Source organism: Myodes glareolus, chromosome 23, assembly GCF_982192425.1.
Source record: "Myodes glareolus chromosome 23, mMyoGla1.1, whole genome shotgun sequence".
Lineage (NCBI taxonomy): Eukaryota > Metazoa > Chordata > Mammalia > Rodentia > Cricetidae > Myodes > Myodes glareolus.
Genome location: NC_142048.1, coordinates 56,172,241 through 56,194,986, shown reverse-complemented (window position 1 = coordinate 56,194,986; position 22,746 = coordinate 56,172,241). Strand labels below are relative to the sequence as shown.

General features: G+C 48.6%; 1 protein-coding gene across 2 annotated transcripts in view; it reads right to left on the bottom strand.

Moving 5' to 3' along the window:
• Window positions 1-1,118: 1,118 nt before the first annotated feature.
• Window positions 1,119-22,746, bottom strand: part of Tubgcp3 (tubulin gamma complex component 3) — a 74,540-nt gene continuing 52,912 nt past the window's right edge. The window contains exons 20-22 of one of the 2 annotated variants that reach the window (XM_048456195.3): window positions 20,494-20,634; window positions 16,487-16,603; window positions 1,119-3,454 (exon numbers count right to left, since the gene is read on the bottom strand). In XM_048456195.3, the coding sequence (XP_048312152.1) occupies window positions 3,380-3,454; window positions 16,487-16,603; window positions 20,494-20,634 (333 nt within the window). In that variant the 3' untranslated portion in view covers window positions 1,119-3,379. Of the gene's footprint in view, window positions 3,455-14,699; window positions 15,752-16,486; window positions 16,604-20,493; window positions 20,635-22,746 lie in introns of those variants that run through there. The other variant, XM_048456193.3, reaches the window with a different exon arrangement.

Below are 22,746 nucleotides of genomic sequence, written 5' to 3'. Positions count from 1 at the left end.
GGAGTTAAAAACTAACATTCCAGGGCAGGCTCCAAAGAGACAGAGAAACCCTGTCTTGAAAAACCAAAGATTTTAGTGTCAGCTAGCAAAATGCAAGAGATGGGCTGGGTATGGGCAGTCCGTGTAAAATGTGCATCTGATGGGTGAAAAGCCTTCGCTGGCACCGGACCTGACTGGACAGTGTCACACAGGGGTACAGACATGGCGGGGCACTTATGGGCACTGCTACCCTAGACGTGAACTGCAGCTGGACTGACCCCTTGTCACAAGCCACAGTCTGGGGAAGATGTTGAAAAGTATGATTGCAGCGGGTTTTGTTTGTTTGTTTGTTTTGATATTTACTTCATGGACATGTGGCAGATTTTCCTCTTGAAGCATGAAAAGCGAGTTCTACAGTTGGCCACACTGTCCTACAGGGTCAGTCACAGTTCATTAATCACGCAGTTCAAGCACTGATAGTTTGTTTTCCTGTCACCAACAAAAGTGTGTCAGAGTTCACAGAGATGTCCACTCCTTAGTTCTGCCAGTGTGTCTGCTCTCCTGGGTGAATTTAAGCCTTTATTTCTGCACAGTGTCCCTCTTCTGTCTGTTGGGCTTCATCTTGTCCTGCATCTAGGAATGTAGCCTAGTCCTGTATCCCTGTTCTCTCTCCCTCTCTCCTCTCTCTTTCTCTCTCTCTCTCTCTCTCTCTCTCTCTCTCTCCCTCTCTCTCCATCTCTCTCTATCTCTCTCTCTCTCTCCCTCCCTCCCTCTCTCCCTCTCTCCCTCTCCCTCCCTCTCTTCCTGTCTCCCCCCTCTCTCTTCTCTCTCCCCCCTCTCTCCTTATATAAATATGCAGGCCATTTATATTTAATGTGATTCCATCCTGGATATGTTTGTGTTGATGGCATGTCAATTGTACCACACACCTGATTTTCCCCGTCATTTATCTCACTTTGATTAGGCAAGTCTCTTATACCAGTCCTCTTCATTACGTCATTAATTAGATATTTTATGGCTATTTTGAAGATTGTGTAAGAGAATACAGTGTACATGCCTGACTCACTAGCACCTAGCACAACCTTCAGAATAACGATAAACTATATAACTAACAACACAATGAAGGATTTATGCAGACAGAATGCTTAATTCCATTTAATAACAGCTTTGCAACATTTTCTCACATTTTAGCAATGCATATCTTTTAAATACCCCCTAAATTATTGTTTATGCACTTCTTTGTCTTGTAAACTTTCCACAGGCCTGGGTTTTTGTTCCCCTTCACTCCGCACACACACTTGACACTCCTGAGTTGTGTGTGTCCCTGCAACCAAAGGATCCTTTTAGCATCTACTGTGGGTCCACCAGGAAGATCCTCCGAGTTTGGGGTATCTGGAAACGTTTGTTTTATCTTCTCTTTCTGAGTAACATTTGCACTGGGTGTAGAGATAGGTGTGTTTCTGCAGTGTTCCCATCACTACCCAAGCCCCACCATCTCTGTCTCACAGTCTGCCGTCACAGACTGTACGTAGTGTTAGACCCCTGTGGCAGTGGGATCTTTTTGACTCTTCATTTTCACCCAGCCCATTACCATGATGAGCCTGGTGTGCCTACTGTCCTCCTGCACAGGATGTATGTCCGTATTTGGGCCTTGGTCTCGAGGTCACCCATTTCTGCTCACCTTCACTCAAGATGACAACTAGGGACTCTTAAACATCCGAAGAGGACAGGCAGACCGGGTGGCAGGTGTCACTTCACACACTCTTTCTTTTGAGATCCTGGCACCTGGAATCCTGAACTCAAACAAGCTTTAATCACATTCCCCACCCCCACCCCTGCCTAGGGAAGTGCTGCTAGCTCCCTAGCACATGGGCACTGATCTAGAGAACACTCAGGTGGTGGGCCCAGTGCCGAGCCTTTATCAGTAAATTCCCTGCCTGTCTGAGTCTTGACCCTTTGTGTTTTGTCTTGATAGTTTCCTAATGTGTGAGAACAGACAGACAGATTCTGTTTTCAGCAGAATAACTAAGCTGCAAGCCAGTCCACCATTCCAGACATGGAACGCTATATTGGCCTAGTAGCTAGAATAATACAGATAATGAAAGAAAAAGTGTTCAAAGGACAACTCATGAGGCCTGGCTGTTTCCACACCTAGTGGGTGGGGGCAGAGAGCACCAAGAGAAGAGAGTCCCTCTTGTTAATGATGCTCTTTTTTATCTGGCACACATAAAGCCCTAAATCACCTCTTAAAGGGGAAGAGATTTCCCGGGGTTTTCACTGACTGCCCACGGTGGACCAAGAGCTCCTCGTAGAGCAGCAGCTATCAGCCTCAAGCTTCCTGAGGCTGCAGTGGCTGAAATCCAGGCCAGGTGTGCCAAGGGTAAGAAGGGAAGGGCACCCTTACCTGTGCTGCCCCTTCAGGTCAAGCTGACAAGGCGGGGAGAGCTGAACAGGGCGGGAAGTGGCAGCTCAGAGCAGTGGAGGACCTGATGCCACTTGCTTTGCTGGGAATTTGTCACTGACACCGACATCCCCTAGGAATGACGGTGGGAGCCACGCAGAGGCAGAGGGAGATTTCCTCTCCCGCCCTGGAGCAAGACACGTGATTCCCAGGAAAATCGGATCAAAAGGCCCCGTGTGATGACATTATTTTAGGTTTCTCCTTTAACTGTATGAATGGATTCCAAATGGCTCTTCTTGGCTTTTGGTTTCTCAAGACAGGCTTTCTCTGCATAACTGCTCTGGCTGTCCTGGAACTCACTTTGTAGACCAGGTTGGCCTCGAACTCACAGAGATCCACCTGCCTCTGCCTCCAGAGTGATGGGATTAAAGGCATGCGCCACCACCACTCAGCTTAACCAGCTCTTTTTAAAGGCAGCAAAACGGTTGGTTGAGAACGCTGAACTACAAGATTTACTTAGGGCATGTTCCGTCTCCCAAACCATCCTTAGTCAGGGAAGACGAATCTACCTCCTGCACAGCACAGCTGAGCAAGACGGGGCACAGCACTGTGGGCTCTGATATCAGGGTCCCATTGTCCCCGTGCCTCTAGAGAGTTGTACTGTGTATTACCATCCTGGGAAAACACCAAAACTCAAGATACAGTTCTTGCTGGGTGTGTATCATAAACTCAAAACATTCTAAGTTCAAAACCATCAGGATATGTGCCTTTACCAATTAAAGCCTCTCCCGATGACATGCAGATACAATGGCGTTTCCAGGGCTAAGCTCCTCCCACCAGCAAAGCCTCACTCACAATGCTTAGCTGCACACATTCATTTACCACAAGGGCATGTAGCAATTCCTTTGCAAACCAAGTGTCCAGGCTGCATGGGCAGCGGCTTTGCCAGGTCTGTTTAGCTTCATGGATGATTACAGGTCTGGGTGGGTTTCCATGTCCTCACGGTTGTGGCAGTTCATCTTTGTCAACTAGACTGGATTGAGAATCACCATGGAAACACAGCTCTGGATATATCTGCAAGGGTGTTTCAAGAAAAGCCTTCAGTGGAGAAGCAAGATTCCCTCTAAAGGTGGGCAGCACCATGCCCTGGGATAGAGGCCTGGACCGGACAGAAGGAAGTGAACTAAACACCAGCACACATCTCTCTCTGGATGCAATGCGGCCAGTTGGCTCCTGCCATTGTGGCTGGAAAGGGTGCCCACCAGTACCTGGGGAATACGCAGGTATCTTTTGTGAGGTCTTTAAAGAAGGCTGCTGCTTGGGACAGGTGGGTGCCGAGTCCCGGATGCCCTTACCCTTTTACTTCAAATGTAATTTTCTCATGTTCTGGAGTTTGGGCATCTCCGGGGACCTGGAAACAACCCCCACAGAGACAAATCCATCATTGGGGCTGGGTGGGGATGGGAGGCATTCTGTTCCTGGGTCTCACTGAAGTGCTCACGACCTCTTTCTGGGAAGACCCTTCTCACTGTGCTCCCAACCCTCCCTTTTTCAGGATTAAAAGACATGCCCAGTGGTGCCCCCAGCCTGTCCTATCACTGCCCCGGGGAACCCAGTGGCACCCCAGCCTGCCTTGTCCCTGCCCCCAGGGAGCCCAGTGGTGCCCCAGCCTGTCCTGTCCCTGCCCCAGGGAGCCCAGTGGCACCCCAGTCTGCACTTTCACTGCCCCCAGGCAGCCCAGTGGCATCTCAGCCTGTCCTGTCCCTGCCCCAGGGAGCCCAGTGGTGCCCCAGCCTGTCCTGTCCCTGCCCCAGGGAGCCCAGTGGTGCCCCAGCCTGTCCTGTCCCTGCCCCAGGGAGCCCAGTGGTGCCCCAGCCTGTCCTGTCCCTGCCCCAGGGAGCCCAGTGGTGCCCCAGCCTGTCCTGTTCCTGCCCCAGGGAGCCCAGTGGCACCCCAGTCTTCACTTTCACTGTCCCCAGGCAGCCCAGTGGCATCTCAGCCTGCCCTGTTGCTGCCCTAGGGAGGGCTTCTTTAATCTGACTGGAAACACACCCTACATATGTGTTAATGCACGGCTTAATGTGCACACTCCCTGCCTGCACACTCTGTGCCTTGTTCATGAACAGACCCCACCGTGCTCTCTCCTGTGGCACACACGCCCTCCCAGACTTCTCAGGAGGCCAGCACCCACAAATCCTCTGTGGCCGATCCAAGGGCAGCCTTGGTGTGACACCATCTCAGGTCCTCACAGACATGCCCTGTGCAGAGCCAGGCTCAGCAAAGCATTCTGAAAGGTCAGATCAAGGTCATGTCTGACTCCGCAGCTCAGTCTGGGATTACAGTGCAAACAGCTATGGGCAGGACAGAGATGAGCATGTCTGTGTCTGATAGGCTCTGTTTAGGCACACTGGGGCAGGGGCTGCGGGCTTGCCCAGCTCTAACACGGAGTCCATGAACTGGCTCAGATAAACAAAATGCCTAGATCTGTACAGGGACTTTAAACTGTTTTTTGAGCACTTCACGTGTGTGAGTCCGCAGAGCAGATGCTTTAGCAGTACACAACTTTAATATTTCAGTATCCAATACGGTTAGTTGCTTACCAGCTGCTATAACTGATGTTTTGGGGGCTTACCTATGCTAAACATGCTGCTAGGCTGATGGGTTGACTGTGGAGAGCTGGAATGTTACAGGTTGGGAGCCAAATTATCCTCAGTCCCCTTAATTGTCCACTTCTGTGTCTGATATAATAGCCATGTGACCGTTAGGTAAATCCTAGAACATACTGACCCTGAATTCCACCAATTCATAGGCTAATGATGTCATCAGATAGCATCTGAGGCCTACAGTGGAAACTTCCTCGCTTCTGGAGCCCACCTATCAGCGTTTCCACGAGTGTGTTTCACATTTTTTATTATTAACTTTAAATGTACGGATATTTACACTTCATGTATATGTGTCATGCATAGGCCAGAAGAGTGTATCAAATCCCTTGGAACTGGACTTAGACTGTTGTGAGCTGCTAGCTGGACACTTGGACTCAATCCTCTGCCAGAGTAACAGGCGCTCTTAATCTCCGAGCCGTCTCTCCGGCCCCTGCCCCCACCACTCTGTTTTTTAGTGTCTTAATTTACTATTTTTTTCTTCATTTAGGGTTGTGATTGAGTGGTGAAACAGCACGAGAAACAAGCAGCATTGGGAGGAAAGGGTTCATTTGGCTTCCAGTTCTAGAGTTACAGTTCACTGAGGGAAGCCAAGGCAGGAACTCAAACTGGCCTGGAACCTGACCTGGAGGCAGGAGCTGATGCAGAGGCCTTGGAGAAGTATTGTTTACTGGCTTGCTCCTCATGGCTTGCTCAGCCTGCTTTTTTATTATAATAATAATAATAATAATAAAAAGTCTGGACCCTCCTCTGTGGATCATAAAAAGAATGCCCTACAGGCTTGCCTACAGCCCCATCTTGTAGAGGCATTTTCTCAACTGAAGTTGAGAAAGTCTCACCTTTTCTCGGGTGACTTTACTTTGAGCCAAGTGGATATAACACTGGCCAGCACAACTGACCTTCTGTCAACTTGACCCGAATAATAACACAGAAACCATATCAACACTGTTTGGCCAATAGCTTAGGCATATTTCTAGCTAACTCTGACATCTTAAATTAACCCATTTCTATTAATCTATGTATCACCATGAGGCTGTAGCCTACTGGTAAGGTTCTGGCTGCAGCTGGAAGCATTTTCTGTTGGCAGCTACACGGTGTCTCCTCTACTCAGCCTACTTTCTATATCTCTGTTCAGATTTCCTGCCTGGCTTTACTCTACTAGGCCATTGGCCAAAGCAGTTTCTTTAATAACCAATGGTTATAAAACATATTCATAGCATACAGAGGGGAATCCCACATCACGACACACAAGCACATCTCTGTTAAGATAGAACATTTCCTTTCTTGTTCATCCCCAAGATCACACACTAATAAAGACATCATACTACGAAATATTTTATAAACCAAGTCCTACAACTTTGTAAATTCAAACACCTTGATAGTTATCTCTTTAAAAATAGCTAGTCTCTTTTAAAATCAAAAGTCATGTAAAACTCCCAAATCCCTCTTTTTTTTTAAGTTTGAAATCTCTCACCTGTGGGCTTCTACAAAATCAAAACTAAATTATTTTCCTACTTCGAGAGAGAAGAACCAGGGAGCAGTCACAAACTGAAGAAAGAAAAACCAAACTCCAACAGTGTAAATAACTCAGTGTTTGATGTCTGGGATCCGCTCGCGATCTTCCGGGCTCCTCCAGCGGGCTCGGGTCACGTCTCGGGTTCCGCCCTCTGCAGCACACACAGCTTGTCTGCCAGGCTCCGGCTGGCTCCGCTCCACAGCTGCTACTGTTCTTGGTGATCATCCTGTGGTACTGGCATCTCCAAAATGCTGGGGTCCTCTGCTGAAACCGGGCTGCGGTTTCACCATTGGCCTCTCCTAGACTCTCTTCATGGTGCAAAGGCTCTGTTTTTCTTCATGACCCCCAGAATCCTGGGGCTTCAACTGCCACTCCACCTGCTCCTTCACCAATAGTCTTGTAGCTTCTCACAAGGCCACGCCTCAGCTGCTCTCCCCAAACCCTTCATGCTTTCAAAACCAGTACCTCGTTCAGCTTCCAGCACGAGGCTGCCCTGGAACATGGCTTCAATGTGCCGACTCTCAGGAAACACTTCTCAGGAGACTTCACCAACGATGCTGGTCTCTTAATCACCGCTAATTTCTCAGCTCCAGCTGACTAGCATCCATTGTCCACGTAACACAAAGGTTTTACTTCAGTGGCTCTGACCTCTTGTTAATCACAGCTGATCAGCCCCAGCTGACCTGACACCACAGATTCTTCACACAAAAGGCCTGGTAGTCTTTGCTTCCCTCTGAAAATTCACAAGCCAGGCCTCCACCTGCATTGCCCTGGACATTCCTATCTTCTAAGCTCCCACAGGACATAGCTCACCGAGTTCTCAGTACCCAATGGCTTTGCTAGTTCAAAGTTCCCAAGTCATTCCACTGTCCTCCCACAAATAACATGGTCAGGTCTGTCACAGCAACACCCCACTGTCCTGATACCAATTTCTGTCCTAGTAGAGATATTATGGCTATGATGAAACACCACACCCAAAAGCAAGTTTGGGAGGAAAGGCTTTATTTGGCTTACATATTCAGCCATAGTCCATTGAGGAAAGTCAAGGCAAGAACTTAAACAGGGCTGGAACCTGGAGGCAGGAACTGATGCAGAGGCCATGGAGGAATGCTGCTTACTGGCTTGCTTTTTATAGCTTTCTCAGCCTTTCTTATAGAGCTCAGGATAATCAGCCCGGGATGGTTCCACCCACATTCAATGCCCTGGGCCCTCCTCTGTGGATCACTGAGAAAATGCCCTACAGGCTTGCTGACAGCCCCTTCTTACAGGCTTGCCTACAGCCTCATCTCACGGAGGTTATTTTCAATTGAGGTTCCCTCCTCTCAGATAGGTTTAGCTTGTGTCAAGTTGACATATCACTTGCCAGCACACTTAATTTTAATATTGAAAACATACATATGCAGATGTTGGTCTGTCTGTGGGTTTGCTCATGTGGGTATAGTGCACACAGAGACCAGAAGAAGGGCACTTGAATCCTCAGGAGCTGAAGTTACAGTAGCTGTGAGCCCCCTGATTGGGGGGCGGTGGGAACAGAACCTGGGTTCTCGGTGAGAGCAGTGCTCACCCTAACCTCTGCACCCTCTCTGCAGTCTTCGAGGTTCTGTTTCTGTAAAACTTTCACACAACAGTTATCATGTTGGAACACGGTGCTTGGGGGCTTCTGGTCCATGGTCACTCATGTTTGGTTCCAGAATAAGCCTGCTGTCTTTTGGCATAGGAGCTCTGCTTTCAGTGTCAATACTGCCTACCATCTCCAGGCAACTGCTGTACCTCGTAGATCCCACAGCTCTCCCAGGACACGCACCGCGTCCACCATACCAGATGTTTGCAGTTGTGTCTCCCATCCTCAGAACTCCCTGACAGCAGAAGTAGCTGCCCTGTTTCCCTACGGAGCAAATTTTCATCCGCGTCTCCAAGGCTGGAAATGTCGGGCCAGTGAGGCGGGTTAAAAAGCCATTCTGTTCAAAGTGACTGAGAAATGTTTTCTAGTTGAAGTCCCCATGTGACACTAGTCAGCTCAATTACAGTCACAGGCAATGGAGCATTACAAAGGGTGGCTCTGCAGTCCTGTATCACATACATGCACACACACACACACACCCGTGAGCAAACACAGGCCTCAGGCAGGTGGATAGATAGGCAGGGCGTGGCTGGCAGGGGCCCTCAAGGCAGCCCCAGCTCCCCCACGGTGTGACCTGCCTGCCTGACCACCATGGTGACCTTGGAGCAGAGTCTGTCTTTCCTCCGAACTGGAAGTGACAGCTGTGGCTGTGAAAACTGATGTAGACTGGAAAACAGAGGTGACAACTTCGAAGACATGATCGTCAGAACTAGTAGGAAAATTGGCCCGCTGACTCAATGATCATTAGGACCAGCAAGTCAGACATGGGGGGACACAAACAGCCAGGCTGCAGGCTCAGACAAGATAGAAAGGAGGACGTCCCCGTTCCTGAGGATGACAGTCTTTCCCTCGCCTTCTCTGTCTAGTGCATTGTTAACTTTGGGACACCCAGCCGGGATCAGAAAAATGTGGATGCTCAGAGCTAGCCATGCTGGCAGATGAACCATCACACCGCCCTGCTGTTGCCTGGGAGACACAGGTCAGCATTCTGCTGCTGATCCCCTTGCTGCCCTGGTCCAGAACCACAACCACTGTCCTGCACTGCCTCCCCATGGATCCTCCAAAAACAGCAGCCACCTGGCCAATCAGGGAGGTCCTAGCCGACTGGAGGCCACTAGAGGGCCACTGCCCACCAGGTCCTCTCCCACATCCCCACCTGAAGGCTCTTGTCTCTGACATGAATCACGGGCCCTTTAGCATACAGGGCTTTCCCTATTTGTCCCTGCGCAGACGTGCTCACCACAGGCCCTGTGCACAAGCTTTCGGTCACAGCTCGAGCCCCTCCCAGCTCAGGTCGAGCATTTCTCCTTCCCCTCAGACGGGGACTTGGATTTGAGGTTCGGGTAGTCCTGCCGCCTTCAGGTCAGCAGCTAACGGTCTGTGACCCCAAGGAGCTTAACACGCAAATGAAAATTTAAGAGTGAAGAGCCAGTGAATCAGAGCAGAGACCTGCTAAAGTGCCGTCACAGTTAAAGGATGCTGGGTTCCCCCGACTTGACAACTTAGATGCTTGCCGATGTGTTAAAGACAGTCAGGTTGCACACACACATGCATCTCTGCCTGGTGCTGCAGTGAGGGAACAGAGGAGCATGTAGGTTTGCTGCTGCTTCCAGGTCCCACAGGCCAACCCAGGCTGTGGGGACCCTACCCTAACCCTGCATACGCACAGACCTCCGGGGACTGGGGCCGACCGCAGGGTACTGTGTCATTCGCCTCAGGGTCCATTAAGTTTGAGCACTGTCCTTCTCGGGAGGGTCTGCTCTGAGCCTCGTGGTTCTTCAGGGTCTCATTCATCAACCTGGCCCCCAAGCCTACCAGAGCGAAGGTTTCCACTCCTCAGAGACACGAGAACCCATAGCAACAAGTGTCAGCTTTGAGTTAAAGAGAAAGGCAACTGTTTGGTCTCCTCAGCCGAGCCATGCTGCGCATTGCTGTCTGCTCAACAGACGGTATCTTTGGGGACGAGACCCCAGGAGCCACGAGGAGCCACGGAACCAGCCCCCCCCCACACTTGCCATCACTCGATACTTGATGGGGATATTGACACTCGGCGCTCCGAGTCCTTGTTCTATTTTTAAATGCTTGATTTGTGCCTTTTCAGTCGGATCTTATTCAACGCACTGTACTGTGTGCTCAGCTGAGGATGGGTAAACATTCCCCGGGGCTGTGGCAATATGTTTGCACAGACCTCAATTACAAAATTAACAGGGCAGATTGTACTGTCTGTTGAGCCACAGAGATGACAATCAAAACCTCTAATGAAGGGAGACAAGAGAAATAAGACCTAAGGACAATACTCGAAAGAACGGCTTGTTTATTTATCAAATTTGATTTACTAGCCAGCTGTGTGACTTCCGTTTAGAATTCACCAGAGAGAAGGGCCTTGCTCCGGAACAGCGGAGTCCCAGACTTAGAGCAGGATTTAGAGCAGGCAGCAGGCAGAGAGGGAAGGGGGGGGGGAGACAGTGACTGGGTGAGGTCTTCGCTGGTCATAGCATCCCAGTCTAGAGTTTCACACTAGCTCCAGCAGCACTGAACAGGTCTTTGGCCTGAGGTAAATGTGGGGTTGACAGAAGTAAGAATGAGGCTCATTCCCACTGGTGTACTGAGCTGAGGAGGGCTGGCTGAGAGAGAGACATAGATGGCCACAGCCCCATTCCTTAGCCCTGATGCCTCTAGGACTGGACTCTAAGCAGGGAAAACAGATCAGGCCTGATTAGAGGGTACCCAGGAGCCTGACTCCCCACAGAGGGAAGGAGTGCAGGTCCAGCCCCATTGCAGAGCTGCTGGCATGAGGGGAGCGTGCGCCTTCACCCTGGGCCCCGGGCACTAGCTTCAGGCTGCCCCATCCTGGCATCTCAGTGGCGCCCAACTGAAAGAAGTGAAAGTGGACACTCCACATCCATCCCATAAGCTGTCCTCCTGAGTTCCTCCAGACTAGGTGTTCCCATGGTCTGCTCCACTTGTCCTTGTGAAATCCAGTCTGAGCACAGCATGGCACAGATCCTAGGGACAAGACCAGATTCTCCACCTCACCTGATCCAACCCTTGAGAGGGAAGCCGAATGCTGAGTGTCTGGCGACAAAAGAATTCGGTCTCCGAGCCCCAAGCCTGGAGAGCCACACAGCAGCGCAGACTCACAAGGCTCTCTCGGAGACGCCTGGCCACTCTCTGCTTCACAGAAAATTAAGTGTGCAAAGTACCCCAAGAGACCCTTTGAGCCACTGCAGGGAGGGCGTGAGATGACCTGTGGAGTGGGGCAGCCCGGCAGGGGCAGCAGTTCGGCGGGGGCAGCGGTTCAGCGGGGGCATCACCAGTTGGACACATCCCATGACGCCAGCCAAACTCACTTCTTTCCCAAGGGCAGAGGCTCCATAGCAACGGTGGACACCAACCTACTACCTGAGCTTGGCTTATAAAGATTAAATAGTGATAATAGGTGACAAAGGCTACTTTTGTCCAAGTTTATGCAAATGCTTTAAACATACTTCCTTTTATAGACCTGTGTCCTCTTTCTTCTTCTCTATTAGTCTCTGTTCCCCTAGATGCTCTGTCTTCTACTCTCACATCATCCACAATTTTATACATCTTTAACATCTAGAGAGGAAAAAACTCACATATGTGTTTGTCCAGAGATTGCCTTAATTCATTTAACGTGATTAATCTCCTGTTGCATCCATTTTCCTACCGACAATTTAACTTGATTCTTTATGGTCAGGCATCTGTGTCTATGTGATAGACCACAAGACACCTCCCTCGGTTCCACTGCTTAGCCTTATGAGTAGTTTTAGACCCTGATGGGCAGGTGTCTCTGGGATGTGCGAACTTGGAGTCTGGATTACCATCCAGGAGTGGCCTATCTGGGCCACGCAGTGGGCCTATCTGGTCACACAGTGCGTCCTCCTTTGGCGTCTGGAGGAGGCTCTACACTGATTCCCACAGCAGAGCCAACAGTAGATGGTTCCCTTCGTCCACATCTTTATCAGCGTTTGCTGCTTCCTGAGCAGCTGTCATTGTGACCAGTGAGACAGAACCTCAATGTCCTTCTGACTTTATTCTCCAATAGCATGGGGTTGAACGTCTTTCGTGTCTATTGGTTGTTTACATTTCTCCTTATGAGAACTCTTCATTAGCCCATTTCTTACTGAGTTGTTTTGGTTGCCGTTTGTTCTGTTTGTTTTGAGTTCTTGGTGTATTCTGAATGTCAGACACATAGCTAGCAGAAATCTAGTTTGAAGCTGCTGCTTCCTTGCTTGCTGAGTGATGTTTTGCCTGGCCCCAGTGCCTGGCCCAGCCCTTGGTCAATGTACGCTCTGCAGGGGCTGCCGGTAGGAGCAGTTAAAGTTTGACTGCTCAGACTTGGCAAAATCTCGATGAATTATCCCACAGGGCAAGTGGGTCAATACAGCATCCTAACAATATTAGGAAATAGCATCTCCGTATAGCATCCCTCAAAGATCCCAGGGTTGGAATGCAGGCCGGCAGGTAACTGACTTTGATAGCAATTGCACAGGCATCCCGGCTGCGGGATCTGATGCTCTCTTCCAGCAAAGACACACAATGGGCACCACCACCCAAGCTTCCCTCATCTCCCAGATAAGTCACCCCATCTCTGTCCCTCGAAGAGCGTTTGGGCAATGTCAAGAAAGGGCTCCCTGGGGACAGCTCTGCTCAGGCTGCACAGCATAGGGAGGGTTCCATGTGCTTCTGGCTCTCCCTGGCTCAAGTCATGCGGTCATGCTGCCCCTGTGGCAAACTGATTGGCCCATTAGCTCAGGCTTTGTATTAGCTCTTGTAGCTTATATTAACTCATTATTCTTATCTATGTTAGCCACATGGCTCAGTACCTTTTTCAACGGGGCAGGTCACATCCTTACGGTGTAGTCTGGGCAGGACTCTGAGGAGAGCTTCCTTCTTCCCAGAATACTTCTGTTCTCATCGCCCCACCTCTACTTTCTATCTGGTTGACCCACCTATACTTCCTGCCTGGCCAATCGGTGCTTATTTAAAACATGATTGACAGAATACAGACAATTCTCCCACACCAGCTGGGCTTGGAGAGGCTTTCCTACCTCTGAAGCACTTGGCTTAACACTGCATTGCATGATGGGAAGCGACGCCTCTATGCCACCTCAGCTCCTATGACTGCAATGCCTGAAGAAGACAGCTCCCTAGAAGGACTGACTGCAGCAGGTCAGAAGGCAGGCTGGAGACATGCCTCCTCACCAGCTGGACAACAAACTGCCACGCTTCTGTTCCAGTCGGACCAGCAAGTACCCATGCTCTGGGGTAAATGTTCTCAACTGAGAATTTTGACAAGTGGGAGCAGCTACCAAAACTTCACTGCCTTGAACATTTGGAACGAATCTTAAAACCGCATTTCCGAATTTCTTAAGTGTTTGAGACAAAGAGAAGCAGAAACACACATCACCCTTACTGACGAAATCATAAAATTTTATAACATTTCCGAAAACCCATCTTCAAAATGTTTTCGCACAGATGCGCGTCTTTTGAGAGGTGTTTATCTCCTCGTTCACTGTCAAAACATCATTTGTAGCATCTACCCAGGAGAGGCGGGTGCAGTGTTTCCGTGGTTTTGAGTATCTGCCCAGCGGCTTACTCACAGTGCCATCTGCCACCACAAACAAGATTGGCAGGTTTTTTTCTCTTTTGCAGTTATCTTTTGCTAAGATGAAGTGCCTGTTGCATAGCTGTCCCCCTGCCATGCAACCATGAGGTCACTGGTGGTCCTGTTTGTGTCCCACGGGAAATGCACACCTCTCCCACGCCCCCCTTCTGTATGGTGAAGGAGTGTGTTCCTTCAGCTCTCAGGAAAGCTTGCCGTGCACGGCGAGGCCCAGGTCGGCCAGCCTCTCCCTAGTCTGTTGCCCCTGAGAAAAGAGCCACTAGAGCTGGTTATTGGGCTTCTACAAAGGACTAACCCTGGAGCAACTGGGACCAGAACAAGACAAAGCAGTGCCCATGATCAAGTGACACTGGAGATGTCTCTTGGAAATATATCACACACCAGAATTGCTGCAAAGTCTTATGGGAGGGAAACTTGCTTCAAAGTTCTGATTTTATGAACTTTTTTTTTTGGGGGGGGGCTTGTATATCCCAAGGGGGTTCACCCTCCCTGTGTAGCAAAGGATGACCCTGAACTTCTGGTCCTCCTTCCTCTACCCATTCAGATAGAGGTTACAGGCACGCACCACTACACTCAGCTTTAGGTAAAATTAAGTTAAAGTTATATACCAAGAACTTCTGGCCATCACCGTGGATTCACTTCTGCGATGCCAGGACTCCCCAGTGTGTTTAAACAGAGCAGGGGGAGCCGTCTGCTGGAAGGGACCAGGCAGAGGGACGCTCGCTTTCTCTCTCGAGTTCTGAACTCCAAGTGGTCTATGAGTTTCACAACTAAACGTGAACTATAACATAGTTAATCAAATTCCAGCAGCTCCAACTCACAGACCCAGCAAGCGGCCAGTTTTTCCAGACTACTCAAGAAACACACACAACATCTGAAAGATAATGGTTTTTAATTCTCTAAGTTCTCACTTATGTAACATAAAAAAGGCATAATTATGTGATCGGATAGGACATTTTTACAAAAAAACAGTTCCCTTCATCATCTGGTCAGTAGTATATAAATATTTACAATGAAAAAATAGGCAAGGAGAAGGGAAACCTCCAATATCCAAGTCGATTTCTTTCCGACACTTATCACAATTTGAAAATAAAACAATTCTGCCTTGCTTGACTTGCACCCACGCTGCTCAGCTGGTGGCCTGCACAGCTGGGCGCTGCCAGCCAAGCCACCCCTGCCTCACATGGCCTTGTTTTTTGTACTGTTTTACAAGTTATCTGAAATAGCAAACTAAATATAAAAATGTAAACTTTGGAAGAGAAAGTAAGAACAAGTGTGTAAAGGCGATGCTTGGGTATCGATGTCCTTACGCAGGCTAGTGTCTCAAACACTGAAACCAAAGTAAAACATGTATGCATTTTCTTAGAGACACGTTCCAACTTAGTGTGATCATGGTAACAAAACTGTCTCTACAAAGGATGCTAAAAAATAGCATGACGTTACTCTTAGTTTAGGAACACACCACTGTCCTAGGTTTTCTGTTTTGTTTTGGCAAGAAACTGTTGTTTTTTAAAGTGACAAATATAAATTACGTGATGGAAATAAGATGCTCCAACACATCACAGCGTCTTTCAACTACGAAGACTACGTTGTAGGTGCGCAGCCTGCTGAACTCAGCAACATTACACTCAAGTCCAGAGGGTAACGCGACTTCTTCCAGCAGACATAGTGCTGAAACACTGTGGCCTGTGTGCAGACGGGGCACCTGCAGCTCCAGCTGCCTGGAGGGTCTGGGCTTGAGTGGGCATCTAATAACCCCGCAAAAGTCTCACGTGTGGGAACTGCGTCGCCCCCTACCGACCAGAGAAACCCGGAGCCTGGGTTCTCTGGCTTTGTAATGTTCATTGAAGTCCAACCTGAAGCTGAGAAACCGGAGACTTTCATCAGAGCTGGTCGTCAGCAGCACCAGAAACTGCTGCACAACACCCTAGGATGGAAACCGCAGGAGTCAGTTGGAACACCTTGTCCAGTAGGCCCTCCCAGTGCCACTGCACCAACAAGCCTCTAGCAGGAATCCCTCAGCCCGTGTCGCTCCCATCAGTTAGACAGGCAATGCACACATTCTGTGCAAGAGCACCTGGCCACCTGACATCCCATCTGCACTCACTCCACAGGAATAAGCAGAATCACAGATGCTAAGGCATCTTATTCTGTGGTGAGCATAGAGCTCAGGGTTCCACAGGTTCTCTCTCGCAGCTCACTGGCTTACAAATGCATGCTGGGTCATCACTCTACAGGGGAACGGATTCAAGCTCGAAACCACTACTGGGGCTCCACACCAGTGTGAGAGGCAGCCTTCCTGTAGGACACAAGGTCTGTCAGATGCTGATGTAGCAAAGTCCCTATGAGTAGTCATGGCTTAGATCTCTCAACAAGTCCACTCTGCCTGCACCTTCCAAGGCAATGACACTCAGTGCAGTCACTCTGAAGAGCATGGGAAGTCACAGGTTCCCAGTGCCAATCACCCATCAAGGCTCTCATCCTCCGAGCTGGACAGTTGCCCCGAGGAGAGCCCAGAGAGGATGAATTCTCAGGGGGACCAGCAGCTCCCGAGGCACACCACCCTGAATGCCGGTCCTGTGACAAGGATGAGCTAGATCTCCATCATCTGAAAGCAAGCGCAGTCATGGAAGAGGGCACTCTGGCTTGTACTTATACGCACCTGGTAGAAGTGTGTCAGTATTCGCAGCTGTGAACACATTTTTGGTATGGAGTCCTGGAATTCTCGGATCCTCCTGTTCTCCTCCTCTTCCTCTGCCGCCGTCACTCCCCACTGGCCCTGGGTAATTAAAGCAGCCAGTTCAACTGCTGGATGCCTGCTGATGTAGTACCAACAGGACCACATGCTGAGCACGCCACTTTGAGACCCACTCCCTCTCTGTGCGCCATGGCAGAGGTGGCCCTGTGTCCGTCCATGGTCCCTCATTCAGACAGTAGGCTAAGGAGAACAGTCAGCTCCGAGTGCTGGCACTCCTGACTCCAGGGGGGATCTCCTCTCAGTCTCCCTTGGACTAAGGTGTCTCCCTAGAGACACATCCATTTACTCTCATTCTAAAAGGTCATTTTCAGCCACACATGCATTGTAGTCCACACCTGAAAATGTGTGCATGAAGTGGATTGGCCTAAGCCTGAGAGAGAAGCTGTGGCTGCCACCAGTGGAAGGGCTGAAGGGATGGGGCTGCCGAATCCTCTGGAGTCCTGCCAGCTTCATCGTGAGCCCAGATGCTGGGCACAGAAAGAGCAGCAGGGTGTGGTGTTAGCACTGCTGGGTCTGAGGTTTGGGTCTGATTATTCCTTGCCATGTCCTTGATTGTTTCATTTTGAATAAACAGGAAAGTCTATTCTATGCCATTATATGTTGGAAGTGAGCTGCTTCTGATCTATAGGAGTTCACAGGATAGAGTCACTGAACGTCTACAGCACTGGGACTTTAAAATGGGACTGTACTTTACATTAGGAGAGTAGCAAGAGACTTTGGGGACAAGGGACAGAAGGTGTACTGACCAATTTACGTCAGCCTGACACAAGCTATAGTGACCTGAGAGAAGGGGCCCTCGGTTGAGAAAATGTCTCCATGAGATTGTGCAGTAATCAAACCTGTGGTGCATTTTCTTGGTTAGCAACTGATGGGGGAGGGCCTGGCCCATCGTGAGTGGTGCTAACCCTGGGCTGCTGGTCCTGGATTCTCTAAGAAAGCAGGTTGAACAAGCCATGGGGATCAAGTCAGTAAGCAACACTCCTTCATGACCTCTGCATCAGCTTCTGCCTCCAGGTTCCTGTCTGCTTGAGTTCCTGCCCTGACTTCCTTCAGTGATGGACTCCAATGTGGAAGTGTAAACCAAATAAATAAACCCTTTCCTCTCCAACTTACTTTTGGCCACAATGTTTCATTACAGCAATAGAAACCCTAACTAAGACAGAAGGGTGTGGCTTAAGAGTAATGTATTCATGTGTCAAGTAGACAAAGCAGGAAGTTGTAATGATTAATTTTACTTATCAAATTGATAAAATGTATAATTACCTGGGAAGAGTGTCAGTGAAGACTTGCCTAGACTATAGGCTGGCCTATAGGCAACCTTGAGGGATTTTCTAAACCTTGTTAACTGAGGCAGAAGGACCCACCTCGACTGTGACAACACCAGCCATGTGCTGGGCCCTGGAGGATGAAAAGGAAAGAGTGCTGAGCCCTGGCATACGTCACTCTTTGCTCTCCTGATGGCAGATACAGCTCCTCAAACGTCTGCCACTGTATACAGGAACCTGAATTGTGAACAGAAACAAACCCTCTCTCCTCTAGGCTGCTTCATCAGGATACTTTGTTACAGTTGGAAGAACATCAGCATAGGGCACTGACTCCCCGAGACTTGCTGGATACCAAGAATTCAAGAAAGTCAAGTTGTCGAAAAGAGTTCCTTATCGAAATGTGCACATTACACTTATTTTAATGGTATTTTTTTAAACGTTCATCCCAACTGCCACTGAGAGAAAGAAAACTGACTGCTGCAGATTAATTTTTTTTCTAGACAGCTGGACAAACTCACTCATTCATTCCAATAATTCACCTCAGGGTTATCTTGGATTTGATGCCAAGCACTTCTGCAAAAGAACCTGCTTTCTCTGCCCTATTTCCCTGCCATGCTCACACTGGGGGACCATCAGTGCCTAGTCTCATTCTCACCTACGAAGCTCTCAGAGTTCATGAATGGACAGATCTGCCACACAGATCTTTAATCAGATTTTACTTTGGATTAATTATTTTTTCTTTTATTTTGCAAAAGTGAGTTATTGTAATTTTATTAAACCAATACAGAGCTCTGTATTCTTGGAATGATCTCAAACATTCTGTGACATACTTTCCATTTGGTGCATCAACTAATAAAAATTTTGGAGCGTCACATCCACATTCTGCTACACAGAGAGCAGAAGAAATGAAGTCAGTTAATCCGCACTGAGATGGCACTTCACGGTCCAGGACAGCGTGACTTTGAATGCTCTTGCCTAGTGGGACAGACCCTCAGGGAAGTCATAGAGTCCCAGAATCTCACTGAACACGGGTGTGTACAGAAGTGTGGGAGTCGCAGGCAGCAGGAAGTAAGTATGCTAATGCTAGAATCCAGGAGTGTCAATGTGTAAAATGTAGTTTTTAAAACTAAAAGAAGTAAAAGCCCTTCAATCCTAAATTTGAATTGGAAATATCATAATAACAGAAGGGGTTTTGAGAAGAAAAGTGGGAAGAGAGTAGGGAGGAGCCATGAATTGCAGAAGGAAGGACCTCTGGGACTGCTCCACCTAGCAGCGACATGACAGAACGCGGAAGCCAACCTCCGCAGCAAGGCACTGGAGATGCCGAAACCCTTTCAGGAGCCAGTCCCACCTCTCACAGATCCAGTGGACCACATCTGACTGACTGCTGCAAAATTATTTTACCTTTTGGATTTCAATAAATTTTGCAGGCAGTTTCAGCATTACAGCTCTCCCTAGATGATCAAGTGCCTCCAAAACATACCCAGTATGCCCCCACTGACTATGTGCCCGTGGCCCTTCTGTGGCTGGTAGCTGACATCTGGTGAGACCACCACTTGCACAATGCTATTGTCAGAATGATAAATCTTTTTTTGTTTGTTTGATTTTTGGTTTGTTTTTTTTTTTTTTCGAGACAGGGTCTTACTATATAGCCCTGGCTGTTCTGAAACTCACTCTGCAGACCAGGCTGGCCTTGAATTCAGAGATCCACCTGCCTTTACCTCCTGAGTGGTGGGATTAAAGGTGTGTGCCACCACGCCTGTCTGGACCAGTAAACTCTTAAAGACTGATTTCAGGGTGAGGTGGCACATAGAACAGCTTCCCAGAGGGTGGGCTCAGAAGGGAGCTGGCCAGCAGGACTGAAGCTGACTGGTGTTGGGTAAGTGCTATGCCCACCACCTGTGAAAACCGGACACCGAGGTCACAGTATTATGATTACTTTACAAGTCAAGCCATGACAACTCTACCAACGGCACAGAGGTGGCTAAGGTGGAATCCTGTGTCTGTCAGTCACACACAGGCTGCTCGGTCTTATGTATGTACAAATCTCATGGCTCTTCAGAATTACCCAAAAAGCACTGCAGCCAGGAGATAACCCAGTAGCACCAAAAGGACACATTCTCCTGCTTCCCAACTCTACCACACCTCAGTGCCTGTGACATGGTTGCCAGGCCCCTCACGTGAGCTTTCCAGGAAAAACTCAAAAGTAAAATCAACCTAAATGCTGACTAAACAACCTGCCTTTCGTTACCCAAGACAAGCACCTCGAAAGAGCAGACCGTCCAGGCCAGGAAGAAGAAGAAACCCTGGCACCAGCCTGACTTGTGTAATGGTCTTCCTCACTTTCGGCCACTGGGAACAGAAATGCCCTAAGGAAACCTAGCTCATGCATCAGTAAAGAGGCCAGGTGCCGGATCACTCAGCTTCATGTCAGTGACACAGCACCAGGCTGACTCTGGAGATAACAGTACAGGCAGCGTCAAGTTTGGACACCGGGACATCACTCAATTTGACAGCAGTTAGAACTTCCCCTGACCTAGAGTAGACTACAGGCCACCTCAGCATACACAGAGATTCAGCAGAAAAGCTGTTGCTGCCACCCATGGTGACTGGCCCAACAGCAAAAGCATGAGTTTCACGCAATACCTCAATTTCACGCTGTTTCTTTTTCTCTTCAAACTGTAGCCGCCTCTGTAATTCTTCCAGAGCGGCTCTGTACATTGCATCTTGGGCGTTTTGAAGTTCAATAATTTGATCAAACACAGCTCTGAGTTGATTTAAAAGTACCTGAAAAGACATGGCATTTTTAAATGAGCGGACCCTCAACATGCCAGCAAAGTGTTTCCACATAAAGATGTGACACTAGAGCTTTGTCCCCTCTAACCCTGAGACACTGGTCCCCAGGATAACCATGCTGGAGGAGTTTGGGTCACGAGGCCTCTACCCTGCCAAAGCAGTCAATGCTGTCACGGGGGCTCCTGGATTCCCACAGGGCTGAACTGACTTGAGAATGGACTGTTTAACCTAACATCTACTGTACAAAGTGTGAACACACACTAAATACCACATGTGCGCTTTCTGTGTGTCTAGATATATGCACACATCTCCAAAGCCAGGACTATACAAACAGAAGAATGAGCCAGATTCTCCTAGTCCTTGCTTTAGTGTCTTAGTTACTATTCTATTGCTGTGATGGGACACCATGACCAAGGCAACTCATAAAGAAAGCATTTAATTGGGGGTTTTGCCTACAGTTTCTGAAGGTTAGCCCAAGATCATGGTGGGAAGCAGACAGGTATGGCACTGGACCAGTACCTGGAAGCTTTATAGTCTGATCCGCGGGCAGCAGGCAAAGAGACACTGGGCCTTGCTGTGGGATAATGCTCTTGTACACTGTAAATATTTGTCACTCATATTGGTTTAATAAAAACACTGACTGGCCAGTAGCCAGGCAGGAAGTATAGGTGGGGTGACCAGACTAGGAAAATTCTGGGAAGAGGAAAGATGAAGACACAGTCACCAGTCAGACTCAAAGGAAGCAAGATGAGAATGCCTTACTGAGAAAAGGTACTAGGCCGTGTGGCTAGATAGAGACAAGAATTATGGGTTAATTTAAATTATAAGAACAAGTTAATAATAAAGCCTGAGCTAAAAGGCCAAACAGTTTATAATTAATATAAATCTCTGTGTGTTTCTTTGGGACTGAACAGTTGCAGGATTGGGTGGGACAGAAACTTACATCCACAGGATCTGGCATGGGCTTTTGAAACCCCAAAGCTCAGCCCCAGTGACACAGCTCCTCCAACAAGGCCACACCTCCTCATCCTTGCCAAACAGTTCCACTAACTGGGGACTAAGCATTCAAACACAGAAGCAATGCTCATTCAAACCATCACACGTTGGAAGGCGTACTCCAGCCTGGCTGGAGAGAAGCAGACATCCCACTCCCACTCCACAGTTAATGAAGCTACCCTCATTGCCCATCTCTGGGTGGAGCACTGCATCCTGCTGAGACGTCAGGTGGCACCACTGAGCTGAGCTAACTGTGGAGTGAAACAGAACTGGAGCCCTTCCTGAGCAATTCTGAGAACAGACACTGAAAATGAACGATCCCTGGTTCTCATTTACTACAGTGCACTCATGTGAAACAGGGTCTTCAAAGCACACAGCAATGCAGAGAGCCAAAAGGACCTGATCAGGTGACGCCATTCCTGACAGGCAGCCACATGGCTGTTGCTGACCACAGGTTCAAGCATCATCCTGTTCTTGTCAGAATTTTATTTTTATGACAAAACTAGAAAACAAAGAATGGAGATGGTTCCATTTAAATTTTAATAAGGATGTAGTTCCCTAGTTTGTTTCTCTATTGCAGTCATGTAAAAAAAAAAAAAACAGTTTTGGAATCTTGAGGTCACTAATTGATGCTTCCTTTAAGTGAAGTGTGCACTGTGGCACTCGTCTACTTCATCAATCTGCAACTGCACACTCCAAGCTGCCCCCAGCCTGCACCTTCTCCCTGGACTGCACAAAGGATAAGACACACATTATCTGGACCACCCCCCCTTACTACTAGCTCTGTGTATCACTGACTTTTCCACCAAGGGATAATGAAAGTACCACACTTGAAATTAGTATGTCCACAACAAATCACCTTACTCTGTTTTATATGATACATTTCTTTCTTAGGAACAAACAATGACAAAATCCCCCGAGTCAGGTGTGGTTGCTCACATGATGTGGGACTCCCCTCTGTATGCTATGAATATGTTTTATTACTATTGGTTAAAAGTTTCTTTGGCCTATGGCAGGGCAGAATAGACCTAGGTGGGAAAACTAAACTGAATGCAGGGAGAAAGAAGGCAGAGTCAGACAGACACCATGTAGCAGCTCAAGATGCAA